The sequence below is a fragment of the Nycticebus coucang genome, chromosome 11, assembly GCF_027406575.1.
Source record: "Nycticebus coucang isolate mNycCou1 chromosome 11, mNycCou1.pri, whole genome shotgun sequence".
NCBI classification, from domain to species: Eukaryota; Metazoa; Chordata; class Mammalia; order Primates; family Lorisidae; genus Nycticebus; species Nycticebus coucang.
In genome coordinates this window covers 94,933,201-94,952,665 of record NC_069790.1, presented here as the reverse complement: position 1 = coordinate 94,952,665, position 19,465 = coordinate 94,933,201, and the positions used below count along the sequence as shown (strand labels likewise).

The following is a 19,465-nucleotide window of genomic DNA, read 5'->3' as shown; positions in this document are numbered from 1 at the left end:
AAAGTATTGCCTCTTCTCTCTCCTCTACCACTTAAGGGACTGTGAGCAGCATATCTCAAAGCAGCCCGTAACAAAACTGAGGACATGCCATTTTCTTACATAACTTAAAATATATAATTACCAAAGGTTAATTTCATTTTGATTCTGGTAACTCAGTGATGAAAGTTCCTTTCTTATACTTGAGATACAGGTAGAATGGAGAATTAAAGCAATATATTCAACTTTGAAATGCATATAAATGCTTAATTCTCTGTTGTGGGCCTTGGCTATTAAGGAAAAATTTAAATGGAGCAAAAACAAAAACAAATGAATGATAATCATGACTCAATTTTCTTTAATAAATAAATGGATTGAAAGAAGCATGTGGAAAGTTTGTATACTGCAAAGTGAAGGGTGTACAATTCTGAAAAGATGTTTCTTTTTTGCTGAAATCAAAGGCTAGCTATATATAGAAACAACGCAGATGTTGAAAATACTCCATGGTCTATGTTGGCTTTTTAAAAATAATATAGATCATATTAACTGTGGTGAAGCAACCCACAGGTGCATATTCTATTCAATGTCTGTACAGCCTGCCTAAGAAAAGAGTTCTGATTATTTATGAAAAGCATCATGATATTATAACATAAAGGCTGGTTGAAATGTATGCAGAGACTACTATTCCTTCCTCGGTATTAATGCTTCCTCTTTTCCTTTCAACATCTCAAGCCCCCACATGTTGGCGGGTCACAGGCCATCCAGGTAGAGACTAAATTTCCCAGCCACCCTTGCGCCTAGATTTGGCTATGGGACACAATCTGAACTAATGGGATAAGAAAGCAATTGCTATGTGCAATGTCTAGGTCACCTTTTTAAGGTAAGATAACTTCTCACACTTCCTGACTTTTCTCGTTCATGCTGTCTGGGACACGGTGACACTGGAGGCAACCTTGGAAGTACTGAGTATTATTGGCAGTCACCCTGACAACCTTCGGCCACTGAATTCAGGGATGGCGTATGGGAGAGAAATGACTTCTCTCTCTAAGTCATTGTTCATTTACCTGTTCGCTTTGTGTATCAGTTTTCATTTTTTGTTACATAAGCTGTGCCTGTATTGTGACTGTAATGACCAGATTGTTTGTCTGACCTAATTTGGATTTCGGAAGGCTGAAAGCTCTGACATGGGGGCAAGAATGAGAAGGGAGGCATCAGACCGGAATGCCCATATGCTGTCCACCCTTCATTGAAGGAGATCAGACTCAGAACCCTGGCCTAGTGGGCTTCCCCTCCCTCATCTGCCCAGAACCCCTTCTGTGTCCTGTAAGACCCAACTCAAAAGCAAGGCTCTTCGAAGGCTTCCCAGATTCACTGCATTTTTATTCTCCTAATTTACTTTGAATACCTGATTACTTTGATTCTAACCCGCCAGCTGTGGTATATGTGGCTGGTGCCTTAGCTGCTTGAGCTACAGGCGCCAACCTGTAACACTAATATTTCATTTAAATCATATCCAACTCTCCTTCTAGACTCTTTGGGAAGAGGGAGATTAGTCCATCAGTCTTCATATTCACATTGTCTATCACTGCGTCTGGATTAATGTGACTTCTCAGTAACAGTTGCATCCATGCTTTTGAATGCATGCCATTGAATGTAAATATTTTACTAATGTTGATGACTTGTTTAAGTTTTCTTATCAATATTCAAGTTGTTTAAAAATTTTTCAGTGATTACTCAGTGAGTCGGCTGAGTGGTGGTGCGTGACTGGCTACGACTGCAGCTCTTTTCCCCCGTCCTCTGGGGCTACTGGTAAATAGTCTTAAGTCCGTTCCTCTTCTTTCTTCCCTCCTTCACCACACACGGACAGTTTCAGAGCAGCTTTCTCCTCCTGAGCATCTGTCATACGTGAGAGGTTCGATACATATATTTTGTCTGATTTTTATAACAATTCTACATGGTAGGTACTGTATGTCCATTTTACACATGAGGAAACCGAGGCACAAGATTGAAACTCACAGCTGGGCTTTAAGTCCGCAGAGCTCAGATGCCAAGCCCAAATTCTTACTCCACCACCCTGTGTTTCCAAGAGAAAGGAAACGTTAGCTCTGGTCATCAGCAATCGCATGTCTCTGTGGTTTTACAAACAGACCTTCCGATTCTTATTGTTGAACAAGTCGTAGCAGCGTATACAAGTCCGAGAAGCTGATGAGGACTCATCCCTCCGTTGCTGCGGAGTGAACCCCGCACAGGGGCTGTGCGCTGCTCCTGTGTGCTCAGGCTCTGCTGGCTCCTCATCTTTCCAGTTTGGCACGATCATTCCGATGTGGAATCCCCTATCTAGCACTTTTTTGTGGTTATTTATGGCACATGTGACCCTCCTTACAACTAGACCCTACCTAGAGAATATTGCTTTAGAACCATAGCCATCTTCTTTGTGGGATAGGAAGGCAAAATCATAGGACAGATGAGATGGTGATTAGGAAGGAGCTCAGGGAGCTGAGGTCACATAATTTTAGCCAATACACAGTAGTTTCCAATAAACACTTATTAAATATCTATTATTTGTTTCAAACTAAAATACACTAGGAAAAAAAGTTCATTTACCAATCAGAAGGGGTGTCTCTCCTTTGTCATTTTTGGTGTTAGGCCATGCTCCCTTTTCCAGTAATGTTCTCACATTTTCCACCAGACCGGCTTTGACTGCCAAAGTCAAGGGTGTTTCTCCATCACAGGTCTTGAATTCCCAAAGTGCCTTATAAGATGCTGAGATGTGAAAGCATCGTGTTGAAAAGTTAAAAATATTTACTTACAGGATATCAAATAAATCAGAGGAACCATATATTATTGACATCAGATTGAACAAAACCAATTAATGAAAAAAGAAAGACTTTGATTAAAAGTTTACCAAATGATAGTGAGAGTAAGTAAATGCACATGGACTTGCTAACCAAAGTGACAGCTAAAATACCAACATCTGTGCTTTAAAATACTGGGTTTTTTTTTGTTTTTTTCTTCAGAATCTCCCTTTGTTGCCCCTGGAGAGCAGCAACACAACTCACGGCAACCTCAAACTCTTGGGCTTAAGTGATCCTCTTTCCTTAGCCTCCCAAGTAGTTGGGACTACAGGTGCTTGACACAGTGCCCAGCTAGGTTTTCTATTTTTAGTATTGATAAATACTAAATACACTCTTGCTCAGGATGGTCTCAAACTCTTGAGCTCAAGCAATCCACCAGCCTTGGCTTCACAGAGTGATAGGATTATAGGTGTGAGCCCCTGCCCCTGGTTTAAACTACTTTTCTTTTGGAAATGGGTGCTAATTCTTATTTCTTTCTTTTATTATTATTATTAAATCATAGCTTTGTACATTAGTGCAGTCAAGTGGTACAATGTGCTGGTTTCATATACAATCTGAAATATTTTCATCAAACTGTTTAACATAGCCTTCATGGCATTTTCTTAGTTATTGTATGAAGACATTTGTATTCTGCATTTAGTAAGTTTCGCCTGTACCCATTCTAAGATGCACTGTAGGTGTGGCCCCACCAATCTAATTCTTATTTCTTGATACACTGTAATACAATTCTCAAATTCCTTGTACTATTATTTAAATTGTATGTGAAATTATTATTTTTTTCACATGAAGTCTGTGGGCATCAGAATGTATTTGAATGAAGGTATCATTGTGACAAAATGATTCTTAACATCATCTACATCTGTCTTGCTAGCTGTCTAGTTTTCTAGCTGGCAATTATCAAGTATGTATCATTATCTCTCAGAAGGTAGGACTAGTGTGCAAAATTGAAAGTTCAAAGACAGGACACCCTCAAAGTGTTCTGTGAGATGCTGAGATGCCTTAGAACACGTAAGTTATTGTTAATGTTTAATGGTAGTTGATTTACCCAGACTATTTGTTTCTGCATACATTATGAAAAAAGTAATGTACTACAAGAAGAAATAATGTAAGCAAAGCTGCTGCACTGTGATAGATTCTTTTGGAAACTGTTAACTCAAGAGATAGTTCAAGATGAAAAATTACAAACTGACTTCCATAAGAAGACAGCACAGTGCTTGGGTAGTTCAGTGGTAGAATTCTCACCAGCCAAAAGAAAAAAAGCTTTATGTTTGAATCAATTAATTCATGATATATACAAACTTTTATCACTTTTGAATGATAACCATACCTTCCCACCAGCCTGTTATTTTTTAAGTAAATGGGTAATCCCAAATGTCACAAAATGCGCTAATTTTCGTACTTTGACTTTAAAACATGGGTACTGCCTTTTTCAAATGGCAACTAATTGTTTATTCTGCTTTTTTCTTTTTGCTTGTTATGGTCATTGAAAACACAATTTCTGCATTCTTGCTTTGGTTTGGACATACGGGTTTTATGTTCTCTTACCATCCAGAACAATCTCAAGTATTTGTTGAATGGGTTGAACAACTGCTTCATGCAATGGAAACCATCCTTTCTCATCAGCTTCATCCAAGGCATATTTATATTTCACATACTCCTGGAGCTCAAGAATGTGACCTAAATTAAACATGTGGATTAATAAAAGATAGCTGTCTTGCAAAGAGGAATCTCTAATCCATTCCCCTGTAGATAATAAACCCATTTACCTTGCTTTATGGCCTCCACAATTTTTCTGTTTTGATCACTTAGGGGTACAAATCTACCAGAGAAATAAAAATAAGTCATATTTACACTAGTGGTATACTTCAAAGACCTTAAAATTTTAATTTATACTTATTCTATCTACTTTATTTTTTGAGAGAGAACTTAAAATTTTAACTTATACTGATTTTTTTCTACTATTTTATTTTATTTTGCTTGAGATAGTCTCATTATGTTGTCCTTGATAGAGTACCATGGCATCATAGCAACCTCAAACTCTTTGGCTCAAGCAAACTCCCATGTAGCTGGGATTATAGGTGTCTACCGTAATGCCTAGCTGGCTGTTCTATTTTTAGTAGAGGTGAGGTCTCTCTCTTGCTCAGGGTGGTCTTGAACTTCTGAGCTCAAGCAGTCCCCTCATGACCACCCAGAGTTCTAGGATTATAGCAGTGAGCCACTACTCTGGCCTGATTTTATCTACTTTAAAAATGTAAACGTCTAGGAGTCAAATAAAGAGTATATTTATGATATTGGAATGAAGAACATTAGGAAAGGTGACAAAAGACAAGATTATAATGGTATCTCTGAGATATGAGAAATATGTAAGCAATGGTAAAGGTGTAAACGATTGAAGACAGAATACCTGAGTTCAGGTCACAGTCCGGTTTTGGGCTAGCCAATTAGCCTATCTGAGCTTTAGTTTCTTCATCTGTAAAATGATGAGATTAAATAGGAAGACCTCTAAGAGCTTCCAACTTTAGAAGCTCTATGCTCAAAAAATTGTTATTGCTTTGAACATAATACTTGCTAACTAATTAATGATATATATAAATTTTAATCACTTTTAGGTGATAACCAGACCTTTCCACCAATCTGTGTCACAGTCCTAGGTAAAAAGGTAAACACTGGGAGTTTATGGTCCACGTTCACTGCATGTTAGAATTTTTAATCAACAGTTCCACAAGTAAAACCAGGCAGAACATTTATTGAACAATTTCCTAATCATTAGGCCAGCATGTAGTGACTTAAATCTTCACGATAATTTTCCATGTATGTTGTATTAAGGTAAAAGTAAGGAATTTTATAACAAATTTATTTAACTCTATTGATTAGAAATATGTGCTAGCATTTTAAGGTTGGGAATGTCTGCCTTCAAGGGAACTGTAAAGCTCTAAATTGGAGATAACCAAAAAATTTAAAAGGTAAGAAATCTAAATGTAGTATGTTTATTTTTTTAAAAGCTCAAAAGCAATAATTTTTATCATACTGTATCTGCTAAAAAGTACTACTCAATTTCAGAATACATGATTCTAAACACTGTAATAGAGTTTAAAGGTAAACTAAACTTGGTTTTTGGCGGAAGTAGAATGTGTGTTGTTCAAGACAGAAATTTAGTTTTGCAGTTTCAGGCTCAGTATGTTCTACTTACACAATCCATCAATTTTGTGCACATGTAAATTTGTTAATTCTGATCATTTTAATAGTAGATAGTTAAATAAGTGTTGGTGGTTTATATGTTACTTTGTCATATATAACACACACAGCTAATCTTCCACTCATTGAGTTAATGAGGTAGGTGGCTTTACATTATTCTTTCTATTTTAAAGATCCAAAAAATGTTACTTATAAAAGGTTAGCTGAGTCAGTAGCAGAACAAACTCTAAAATATACAGACCTCTGTATACCTGTCTATACATTGGTTGCATAAACTATATTTGCAAATTTGTTCAAACTACTTATGGTCATTTTGACTCCATATTAATTTATAAAATAAGCAATCCTATGCAACCAAATTCAACTAGGAATTCTCCAGATAAGACATTTCTGTTTTCCATATGAGGGAGAATTTGTGGAAGATTGGATTGTTAAAATCTATGCACAGTGGTCTTTGTAAAGCCATTAGATTCCCTGCCATAAAAGAAAGCTACACATTTTCCTAGGGTAGGAGTTAGGAAACAGCATTCATTTTTCTATAAGATAAGGAAATTTTAAAGAGAATAGTCAATTTGAATACTACCTTTCAGGATAGAATACAGTCTTCTCGGCCTCAATGGATTCTTGGATACTGAGCTGAATATCATAACTTGTAAGATGGTCTTCATCAGGGTCATCATTAATATCCATGTCTGTATATAATTTTGAAAGAGGCAATTTCTTATTATAAACAAATGACACAGGACAGAGTTAACATGAAAAATGCAAAATGGAAAACTAAAACGTATTTTTCTTTCTGTATTTAACAAATAATGAATTCAGTTAACATTTTAATCCACATTATATGTAAAGTCCATTTTGCTAACTTAAAATGGATTACCTGTTGAAACATTTAATTACCTACCCTTTGGGTGTCTGCATTTTCTAATTTTTTTTTTCCTAGACAGGGTCTTCCTCTGTTGCCCAGGCTGGAGTGCAGCAATGTGATCACAGCTCAAATGATCCTCCTGCCTCAGCCTCCTAGGCTTGAATGATCCTCCTGCCTGAGCATCCTGAGCAGCTGGGCTGCAATCCTGTGCTACAGGCACATCTAAATTTTCTTTTTTGTAGAGATGATATCTCACTGTGTTTCCCAAGTTGGTCTCAAACTCCTGGGGCCCAAATGATCCTCCCACTTGAGCTCTCAACACTTTCTAATTTTCTACTTTCTTTTCAGTAATTGCTGCAGCTGGGAATACAAGAATTCACTTTTATTAGAGCTTCTGATTTACACTATTTTTGTCCATTAGTTTTCTGTAACACTATTTCATATAGCACATTGGAAGCTTAAAATCAACTCAAGGAAGAGAAGTGAGACAGTATCAGTAATATAGAACGTGATCCTTTTACATGCTTTACAAACCAGCAATGGTGAATTGTAAGGTACAACTTGTCTCAGAGGATCCTTTGAAGATAAAGGCCATGTCACCTGCATCTAGAGGACAAAGACCAACCTCCTGCAGATTCTCCATTATTTCCCTTCCCCAGTTCTATATTAAGTCACTACTCTTGACTGGCCTTGAAGGTGATATTCAAAAAAGTAGATTATTCTGCACTGACTTATTTCTTCCAAATATCCAGTTAGAAGAGCAAATATCTCCCCTTACAATTGGATCAACTGCTTTATCTTCTATAGAGAGAAAATTTAGCAAACTGTAGAAATCAAACAGTTCTACAGCTGGGTTGACTGTCCAGTATGAAATTGTCTTTGATTAACGTATTTTCAAGCAAAAATATTTTCTCCACACAAAATTTTACATTGTAGGATATAAAATCAGGGGAAGAAAAAACCAAACAGTGTTCTGTAGGTGATTTGCAAAACACAGATTTACAAATTCTCATTTTCCAAGTTTGGATAATCTGCACTCTAAAGCCAGTTCCCTACATGCTAATAAACAAGGGTCTTGACCTGAGGAAAGACTGCACGTGAACTTGATGACATCATTATGATGCTGTTATTCAGTATTCCACAGCAGTGGCCTTACTATAGCCTCAGGACAGAGGGAAAGAATAGTGACAATGTTCAGAGACCACACAGGAGACAGTAAAATGCTCCACTAAGTATGTTCCCTCACACGGGAGATAGTAAATGCTCCACTAAGTATGTTCCCTCACACAAGAGATAGTAAAATGCTCTAAGAATGTTCCCTCACACAGGAGACAGTAAAATGCTCCATTAAGAATGTTTCCTCACACAGGAGATAGTAAAATGGACATAGTAAAATGCTCCACTAAGAATGTTCCCTCACACAGGAGATAGTAAAATGCTCCACTAAGTATGTTCCCTCACACAGGAGATAGTAAAATACTCCACTAAGAATGTTCCCTCACACAGGAGATAGATAGTAAAATGCTCCACTAAGAATGTTCCCTCACACAGGAGACAGATAGTAAAATGCTCCACTAAGAATGTTCCCTCACACAGGAGATAGATAGTAAAATGCTCCACTAAGAATGTTCCCTCACACAGGGGATAGATAGTAAAATGCTCCACTAAGAATGTTCCCTCACCCAGGAGATAGTAAAATGCTTCACTAAAAATGTTCCCTCACATAGGAGATAGTAAAATGCTCCACTAAGAATGTTCCTTCACACAGGAGATAGATAGTAAAATGCTCCACTAAGAATGTTCCCTCACCCAGGAGATAGTAAAATGCTCCACTAAGAATGTTCCCTCACACAGGAGATAGTAAAATGCTTCACTAAAAATGTTCCCTCACATAGGAGATAGTAAAATGCTCCACTAAGAATGTTCCCTCACCCAGGAGATAGTAAAATGCTCCACTAAGAATGTTCCCTCACACAGGAGATAGTAAAATGCTTCACTAAAAATGTTCCCTCACATAGGAGATAGTAAAATGCTCCACTAAGAATGTTCCCTCACACAGGAGATAGATAGTAAAATGCTCCACTAAGAATGTTCCCTCACCCAGGAGATAGTAAAATGCTCCACTAAGAATGTTCCCTCACACAGGAGATAGTAAAATGCTTCACTAAAAATGTTCCCTCACATAGGAGATAGTAAAATGCTCCACTAAGAATGTTCCCTCACACAGGAGATAGATAGTAAAATGTTCCACTAAGAATGTTCCCTCACACAGGAGATAGTAAAATGCTCCACTAAGAATGTTCCCTCACACAGGAGACAGATAGTAAAATGTTCCACTAAGAATGTTCCCTCACACAGGGGATAGATAGTAAAATGCTCCACTAAGAATGTTCCCTCACACAGGGGATAGATAGTAAAATGCTCCACTAAGAATGTTCCCTCACACAGGAGATAGATAGTAAAATGCTCCACTAAGAATGTTCCCTCACCCTGTAATTTCTCAATCTCTGCTAAAGGCTAATGCAAGCCCTGAGGATGTTATTTACTGAATAGATCCCGAGGGTATTTTACTTTTAATTTATTATTTATTTGTTCATTGTCTATCTCCTCGTCTTGTAACTAAATAACAGCAGGGATTTAGTCTATAATCTTAAACCGTCATCTTTTTGTCCAGGGGCTCTAATGTGTTGATGTGTTGAATGAATACATTAATTAGTTAATAAGCAACGAATGAAACATAATCCAGGCTCTGCTTTCTTCTTAGAACTGACCCATTTCCCTCAGCTATGGAGTCTCTTTTCCAGCTAAACAAATTTGTTTGCTCACAGCTCTGCTTGACTTCATTTTTTCCTCTTCTGTGCTTTTCTATCTTATTCCCCTTCCTTCATGAAGGCTGCCCATGTTCTGCACCTACAGCCCACACTGCCACAGCCTAGCTCCAGATGTTCCTCCTCTGGAAGGCCTTGCTGGAATTCTCCAATGTCTTTTCAGACTTTGTTTAATCTGAAATATCTCCTCACATGTAATATTTTCCAACATCCTGCATTTATCCTTGCTCATTCTAGATTTGATTTAAGGGTTCTTCACATATGTGCATTTTTATGTTCTCACTTAGAAAATTTGTTTTCTGAGGAAAAAAAAATCACTTTCTTTTCCTTTCTATCTTTTCCCTCTAATCCCACTGTAGCAAATGGCTGCTCTCCGTGCTCCCTGGAGAAAAGTTGTTGACTCATTTCTGGTGGCCCTGGGCTGAGTCCTTCAGTAACACAGTTAGGCGACCAAGTTAAACCTGTGGCAGTGCCTGTTGCCTTTCTCGCCGACGTTACCCTGGTGATGGGGGATCGTGTGGTTCTGGGATTAGTAACGGGATACACAGCCTTTCCCCTATTTAAATCACAAGCTCAAATCTAATCTTGTTTGAAATTTGGGCTCCCAGGACATAACATACCATAGGCTCCTCAGAGAACTGAGTTGCTCTGTGGAAAGATTTTTATTTTTTTTTAAATGTCCTTTTAACTGCTAACAAGAAGAAACTCACCAAAGTTCTTAGCTCTTCTGTACCTCTAGTGACAGCAGGACAGAAATGATGAGAAAACTCTTACTATGTGGACTTTCTCCAACCTGATGCTGCTGTCTCTCGTTTTTTACTGAAAGCCTGGGATGAAGTGAAGATGTGTGCAGGTGAACTAAGGTGTCAGACACACACTCAGAGGAGCATTACAGAAATGGACTTAAGAGACAACAAGATGCAATGAGACAGTCAAGAGGAAAGTGATATATCTATACCTCAAATTTTAAATGATGAAGACCAAAACCCTACTGAGGGCCAACAACAGTGTACTGGAAATTATTTAAATAAAGTTTTCACTCAGAAGTATGAGAAAAGACCAGATAATGTTTTGACATTCTTTGAGACTTGTTTACAGGCATGCCACTTAACAGTCTAGAGAAATTGGTTGACTCATTTTAAATAATTTTACATTTAACATTCAATCTTATTCTGGAGAAGCCTAGTAATGAGATCATTTGTTCTCCTTAAGCAGCTGATTTAAAAAATAACTTGGGCAAATATATGGTACAATTAACCTTTAAATGAAGACGTAAAGCTCAGTTAGCCTTGCTTGGGTCAGGAACACATTTGATGAAGTCTATGGATTCTCTCTCCAGATTTTGCATGAAATTTTAGGAAACTCATGGATCCTCAGAAGTTCTTTCATGTTCATGAATGAAGGATTTTTTATTACTAAATGGCAAATGTATTCCTTGGACATCAATGATTATTAGTTTACTTTACAGAGAGGCTAAATTAAATCCTCAGTTTATATAGTTGGAACAAAGAAAGTTTGCTTGCTTTATGTTAAGCATTGTGCAAAGCATTTGGGTACAGTACCTTGTTTTAAATCCTCACTCTGACTCTATATTTTAGGCATTACAAATGCATTGTGCACAAGTGGAAACTGAAGCTTTAAGAGGTTAAAAGACCCATGCAATGTCACAGAGCTAATAAGTGGAGTCTGGACAGAGCAGAGGCTACCTCCATTTTTAAGGCCTTTTAGAAGTTATTGGAAAACATCCCATACTCAGTTGCTTTTAAAAGAAAACACTTTGATCTTGCTCTTAACAGCCAGCTCTTAATGACAATAACTTCCAAAAATAAAAAATAGCTTCCAGAGACACATAAATCTTTTTCTTTGTCTCCATGCAATAAGGCTTTATGTTGCATAGGGTGGTCCGAGGTGAAGCTTGCCTTCATCCTGTACTTTTTGTCTTGGAGTCTAAGCATTACTACCCAAAAGACAGCATCAACATACCAGGTGGTGCTTGAATGAATGGTCAGCAGCTTGGTACCATCCTGTGAGGTCTGTTATAGGAAAGAACATGCTTCTTATATCAGAAGCTTATACAGCTTCTTATATCAGATTATCTAAGCTGCCTCTAATCTATGATCCATGCTAATGCCTTGCTGTAAGGTATGGGTACATTTGGGACATCCCTCAGAGCTTCCTTTGAAATATGGTAGTTCCCACAGCATGGCACCAGGGATCTTCTTTTCTCTGAACAAGCTCACATGTAACTTTGGTCCCCATGAACTGTTGAGTTGGCTTAATCCTTATTACATTCAAGACTGTTTGTTCCACCTCCCTTCACACTCTGTCTTGGGCATTTAACAAAATTGAAACCATCTCCATTGGTCTTACACAGGGATGGCTTTAAGAGTATGCAGAATGGATGGTTACTTCCATGGTGCAAGCATGGGCTCTCTGTCCACAAATATCACATTATTCCCCCTCCCTGACCCCCCCACACCTGTTACATCGTCAGGAAGAGATTCTGTCCTTTAGGGCTTATCGTTCCATTTTACAGCATTCCATGTATATTGCCACTACTATCATGCCAGCCCTCAGGGTAGAGCCAGGATCTCTTGGAATAATAACTGGGGATGGCATGAAGCTGGGAATATAGCAAAAGGTCTAAGGCTGAGATCTAGTGGGAGGTAATAAGAAAAAACAATACAGTAGATATTTTTTTTACAGTCTTATACAAGGTCAGCTCAAACATAAATCCTTATGTTCTGAAGGAGGTGAAGGATTTTGCTGCATGAAACAGGGGACACGTATTTCCTGAGTAATTTTTTTTTTTTTTTGAAACTGCTCTAGTTCTTGAATTGAGCTCATCTACAGGAGGTCCGAGAGAGAATCATCAGTATTTATCCTATCAGAGGAAGAGCAAGATTTAAAGTCCATTTTCTTTTTTTGGTAATGTTAAGAAAATACAGTTACTATATTCAAAACAATTCTAGTTCTTATTTTTCCCCATATTTTCATTATTCTTTTATAATATATAAAAGATTCATATAGGGCGGCGCCTGTGGCTCAGTCCATAAGGTGCTGGCCCCATATACTGAGGGTGGCGGGTTCAAACCCGGCCCCGGCTGAACTGAAACCAAAAAATAGCTGGGCGTTGTGGCGGGCGCCTGTAGTCCCAGCTACTCAGGAGGCTGAGGCAAGAGAATCACTTAAGCCCAGGAGTTGGAGGTTGCTGTGAGCTGTGTGAGGCCACGGCACTCTACTGAGGGCCCATAAAGTGAGACTCTGTCTCTACAAAAAAAAAAAAAAAGATGCATATAATAATGTATATAATTTTAAATATAAAAAAGATGTATATGATAATGTATATAATTTTAAAGATATAGTGAAATAAATTACATAAAATTTTGTTGTAACTTTGTTTTTTATTTGGTGGCTAAACAGTTATTGTTTTTAGACTCTTGTAGCATAAAGTGGCAAATCAGATAAATGGTTTCAGAGATTTCAGAGAGACATATAACTCTATCAGAATTGAATTCCACCTTCCAGTTACAGGTAACTTTTACTTACAGAGAATAAGTTACAGCAATTCCCTCTTACGGTTTTTTGCATTTTCTACTTGAAAGGAATCTTATGCATAATGGGGACTTATTGTTCCATCTTCCAACATTAGATGAGTTTAAATAGCATCTTTTTTTGGTAACAGCACAGGACATTCTGCTGATAAATTTAAAACACACACACATGCAAACAATGCTAGTCCAGCAAAAAAATGCTGCTTTTATGTTGCCTCAAGGAGATGTAACTCAACATTTTAGAAATATATAAAAGGCAAAATGTTCTCTCTAGACACTGAGCACAGAATCTGGCACGTGATAAAGAGTAAGTATTTGCTTAATGAATAAATAATTGAATGATCAAATATACACCACTCTTTAAATTAGCCAAAGAATAGATTAACCTTGCCTTTCTTCTATAGGTGATAGATGCATTTTTGCCAAACTCACCTTTAACTTTAGGGCTCTGCTGATTGATGTTTAATTTCTATGTAAACATACTCAGATGAGAACCTGTTGTACTAGTTTTGCTGATCTCCAGTTTCATATCACAAAAGTAGAAATGTTTACTCTAATTCAAATTCAACTAGATAGAAATGTAGGAAGGTACATGTTAGCTTTTAAAAAACTATACTCACAACAGTTTAGGAAGAAGCCTTAAGTTTATAAGTTCATGGATTTGTAGGGGAATATAAACTTATAGAATAGAAAAGAGTGGAGCAAGAATGGCTCTTGAAGAGGCAACTTTTTAGTAGACATACCCTGATCACAAACTAGTGGAATAAAATGCTTTAAAAAAGCCTTCTCCTTTGTTTGTAAGGCTCCATCTAGGAATCTATTTTATAGAAATAATCAGAGATGTGAAAAAAATAATTTTATCTGAGAATGTTTATCTCAGCTCTATTTAAACTACCAAAGCATTAGAAAAAACATAAATGTCCAACAATAGGAAACTTGTATAAGACTTTATTGGATGCACAATCAAAGACTATATAGTTATTAAAATCCACATACTTGAAGAATATTTAATGGTATTAATATTAATGGCTAAGGTGTCAATTTAAGTATGATGTTTCTTTGACTAGAAATGACCAGCCACTTTTAGGGTCTAAGATTGACATTTTCCTTCCATTTTATTACAGTATAATTGACAATGAAAAACTGTCTGTATTTACAGTGTACATCTTGATGACCTGATATGTGTATACACTGTGAAACATTCACCACAATCAAGCTAAGTAACATACTCATCTCTTTACATGGTGACAGTTTTTGTTTTTGTTATAACCACAATGAAAAATCGTATGAATATTCTTCAAAAATTTAAAACTAGAACTACCTTATGACCCACTTCTGGGCATTTGTCCAAAGGAATTGAAATCAATGAAGAAATATCTGTATTTCCATGTCCCTTGCAGCACTATTCACAACAGCCAAGGCATGGAAACCACATAAATGTCCCTCGAGAGATGAACAGATGAAGACAATGGGCCATGTATTTACAATGGACTATTAGTCAACCTTTAAAAAGAAGGAAATCCTGCCATGTGTGACAACATAGATGAACATGGGGGACACCATGGTAAATTCAATAGACAGACTCAGAAAGACATATTTGTAAGCTCTTACTTATATGTGGAATCTAAAAACTACAACTCATAGAAACAAAGAGTAGAATGGTGATTGCCAAGGGCTGGGACAAGGGGATATAGGGAGATGTTGGCCAAGGGGTACAAAGTTTCAGTTAAACAGGATAAATAAATTTTGGAGATCTAATGTACAACAATGTAACCATACTTGAAATTTGATAAGGGATAGTTCTTAAGTGTTTTCACCACCCTCCCCACCAAAAACAAAATAGAACTGAGGCTGACTTTAGAGAGCCAAGTCACACAAAGCCCTCTCAGGAGAACTAACCTGCTATCTACTCTCCAGGCTGAGCAGGCCAGGAACCTTGGCAACCTCAAGAATAGAAGAAACTGTGCAAATGGACAGTAAAGCCCATAAAACCTGGTGGGGGGAGTTTCTTGGTTTGTGAAGGAGCAGAAATTGGAGAGACCTATCCATTTACCTGAATCATCCAAGCATAGGCCTCAAGACCCAAGTTGTTATATATGGCACGTGATAGTTTATTTTCTGCTAATTAGTGAGGAGTGGTTCTTGAGGAAGGTGAGGTCAGTTTTTTTCTGGTCAAGCAATTGAAGTATTGGTCTCTCTCCAAGTATTGGTCTATTTGCTGACTCAATAAGCAATTGAAGTATCGCTCTCTCTCCAAGTATTGGTCTATTTGCTGACTCAATAAGCATGCCTTCCATATGTCCTTACATTTCACTGATAATGATAAATGTTGAACAAAAACTGGCACAGGACAGAGGTCTCCAGGCTGACACTGATCCATTGAAATCCTTGGTTGAAATCCCTGGCCTACTTGATTGGCTGTGTCTGACATGTTGCAATTTCTGTTATTCAACTCCACTGAGATGGGAAAGCAGGATTCTGGCAGTTTTAGGTCTATTCCTCACTCTTGAACAGCCACTCTGACACCCTTATTGCCTTCTCATATCCCCCTAGAATCATTGAACTTAAAGACCTTACAAATCACTGAATTAAAGACCATTAGGTAGCTCCACCTGTGACCTTCATTTATGACTTATCCAACAAGGAATGGGCCAGATTCAGCTTGAATACTAAAGTGACAGGGAGATTACTACCTCTACACAGCCCTTCACCTTTGGGTGACTTTAAAAATTAGGAAAAACTGTGAAATTGAATCAGAGAGAGGGAAGGAGGGAGAGGGGTGGGGCCTTGGTGTGTGCCACACCTTCTGGGGGCAAGACATGATTGTAAGAGGGACTTTACCTAACAAATGCAATCAGTGTAACCTAGCTTATTATACCCTCAATGAATCCCCAACAATAAAAAAACAAAAACAAAAAAAAAATATTATTTGATAGTTCTATTTTTCTTTTCCAAGAGCCACCCTGAGAAAATGTTGTTCCTCTACAACAGGACAGGCCTTTAAATATCTCCCAGGGAAGCTGTCAGGTCTCCACTGAGACGTCTCTCCTTTGATAATTACGCTCCCTACAACATGATTTCACATTCTGCAGTCAGTCTTCATTGCATTACTGTAAAACTCATTTCCCTCTCTCTTTCTAAAAGTGGCTCTGGATGCAGCAAAACAGGCGCAGTCAGACCAACACAAGTTCAAGAGTGTGACCCCTTCCCCCTCCCTCTCCTTAAACACTATACTTTCATTAATTTAGCTCAAGCTCAGATCGATTTTGGGGCTATCATGTTCATACTCTTGAGTTGGACCATTGTTGCTCCAAATTCTACAAGTCGTGAGTTTTCTCCACGTTGTTAACTGTGCAGTTCTACACAGGCCTCTTTGTTCCTATTATATATCACCTTTTTAACATTTGACATTAATTTCCATCTGCTAAGATTGAATATGCACACACTCTCTCTCCAAGTATTGGTCTATTTGCTGACTCAATAAGCATGCCTTCCATAAGTCCTTACGTTTCACTGATAATGATAAATGTTGAACAAAAACTGGCACAGGACAGAGGTCTCCAGGCTGACACTGATCCATTATTTAGCACCCTCTGAAAAAAGCTGTTTATCTAGTTACAAATCCTCTCAAAGACAATACCGTCTAGTATTAATGTCTCCTTTTTGATAACAAGACCATCATCAAGAGATATTGTCAAATTCCTTGTTGAAATACAGATGCACAGTATTTAATACATTCCTCTGCTCTACTAATCAAAAAGATGAAGAAGGGCTGGTGGCTGAGACCCAGTACAGAATACTTCTCACTCTCTGCTCTACACTGGTTTAGTGTATCTACAGTGCCACCTTACTAAAAGCTACCCTCTTGTCACTTGCCTTGGTGCAGCTGCCTGGCATCTAACTGACCAGTGTGATGTCATTAGCGTGGATTCATGGTTTCGTGGTGGCTCACGCCTGTAACGCCTAGTCCTAGCACTCCAAGGCGGGTAGATTGCCTGAACTCAGGAGTTCGAGGCAGGCCTGAGCAAGAGTGAGACCCTGTTGCTACTAAAATAAAAAAAAATAAAAAAGAAGAAGAAGAAGAAGAAAGGAAAAAACAAAACAGAACTAAAACTAGCTGGACATTGTGGCAGGTACCTGTAATCCCAGCTCCGTGGGAGGTTGAGGCAAGATCACTTTAGCTCAAGAGTTTGAAGTTGCTGTGAGCTATTATGCCAGGGCACTCTACCAGGGCCTATCAAAAAAAAAAAAAAATGAAGGAGGAGAGTTGACCTATTATTTCTTATTATTTATTTCCTAAGGATGTTCAGACCATCCTATTTGTTCATTCAAAATATGTATTCAGGGTCTGCTGTGTTCCAGGAACAGGGCTAAACCCAGACTTACAGGACCCACGCCCTCAGGGAGTTTGCTGCCTTTGTATTTTAGATTTTTCTCCAGAAACAACACGAATCTCTTCACTCTTTTTCAAAGTTTAGCACACAAACACACAGACGGTCCTCAATACATATTTATTATATTGAATTTATCATTATAACTAACACTTGTTCAATGTTAATATAATTTATCATTATAACTAAACACTTGTTATAATTTATCATTATAGCTGACACCTGTGAAAGACATGATACATGCATTAAATTGATTATATCATTTAATTTAGATGACATACTTTCCCCTGCTTTACAAATGAATAAAGTGAAGCACAGAGTGGACAGGTAATTTGCCTAAGCCCACACTTCTAGTGAGCAGTGAGGATGTGGGATATAACCTGGTCAATGGAAGCCACACAGGCTTAACCACCTTACTATACTGAGGACCTAGCTACTCTGAAGGTATTAATGAAAAGAGGGTGGTCTTCTTTTGTAAGCTAAAAATTCATAAGCCTCAGGAAGAAGGTTTCTAAAAGAGTTTTAAGCAAAAAACAAGCAAACTCATAAAGAATTTAGGCAAAAATTTATTTAAAAAAAAGGTATTCTCATGAGAACAGCTGAAGTGTAAGGTTGTAATTTTTTATTACAATAATTTAATGCTTTCAGCAGAAAGCAGTGATAGGACTTCCCTTATCTGTATCACTGCTATTTCATGGAAATCAAACAATTTTAGGCATCAGAGATTCCTTAGAAGTTAATTGTTCATTTAAGAACCATATGGATGATGGTATCATAAATTTTAAGAACTGCCAACTTCAACATTTTGTGAATATATAATTTGCAGTAGCAAATTTGATTCAATTCATTCTTTTTCATAAAGCATTCATCTTTTGCAACAAGTGATAGAAAAAAACTTGAAAGGGATTGATTTATTTTAAAAAAATCATTTAACTTTTTCTCAGAAAGTATGGGTCAGCTAAGACCCATGTAGGATTCTGTAACAGGTATATTGACACATCCCATAAGGATATTCATTCTTGATCTGTTTTTGCCATGATACAATTTTTTGTTATGCTTAATAATTATGCAATTGAGTTGATGGTCTATGAACAAATGAAACAACCCTGGCTTTATTTTATAAGTTAAAAAGGCCCCAGACAGACAAGCCCACAGGTGATCAATTAGAAAGAAATGAGTAGCTACCACAATTTATATTTCCATCTGTTTAAAATATTACCAAAACCAAACAACTCAATAAGCCCTTTGGTGAGGTACAGATCAGATCAAATATTTCATAATCTCACCTTTTGGAATGATCATCTTGTCATTCTTATTCCGGGACTTGCCTTCCTAAACCAGAGGAAGTGCCCTGGAGCCAATGTGTTCCTCTGTGTATCTAAAATTAAGTATCCAGTTGGTGGTTAAATTAAGATCTGACCTTGTACACACGAAACATGAGCGGTCCCTGGCACATGGTAAAGTATTACCCATGACTTCTCCGGACTCCCATCAAAAGAAACACAAGCCCACGGAGGTACAACAAGATTATCCTATCCTGATTGGTTCAAAGGTCTCTCATGAAAACAAAGGATATGCCAATTCAGCTGCAATGCAGGCTCCTGCTGAAGGAGCAAGATGAAACAATTTAAATAGAATTAAAACATATTCTAAAGGTATTTGTGTTCAAGAGAAAAATCCGCAGTCTGTATACGGGCAGACTTTAACCCACTTTATACAAATCTTAACTCACACTATGTATCATTCTCTTTTAGATGAAAAATGAGAAGTCGGAGGTCAGATGTCATTAAATGCAATC

General features: G+C 37.5%; 1 protein-coding gene across 1 annotated transcript in view; it reads right to left on the bottom strand.

The window, feature by feature from the left end:
• ASB15 (ankyrin repeat and SOCS box containing 15) overlaps positions 1-19,052 on the bottom strand; it is a 55,873-nt gene extending 36,821 nt beyond the window's left edge. Inside the window, exons 1-6 of the mRNA XM_053553654.1 lie at positions 18,954-19,052; positions 17,414-17,510; positions 6,610-6,746; positions 4,598-4,650; positions 4,377-4,508; positions 2,581-2,739 (exon numbers count right to left, since the gene is read on the bottom strand). Coding sequence (XP_053409629.1) covers positions 2,581-2,739; positions 4,377-4,508; positions 4,598-4,650; positions 6,610-6,716 — 451 coding nt within the window. The 5' untranslated portion in view covers positions 6,717-6,746; positions 17,414-17,510; positions 18,954-19,052. The remainder of the gene's footprint in view (positions 1-2,580; positions 2,740-4,376; positions 4,509-4,597; positions 4,651-6,609; positions 6,747-17,413; positions 17,511-18,953) is intronic.
• Positions 19,053-19,465: the final 413 nt, after the last annotated feature.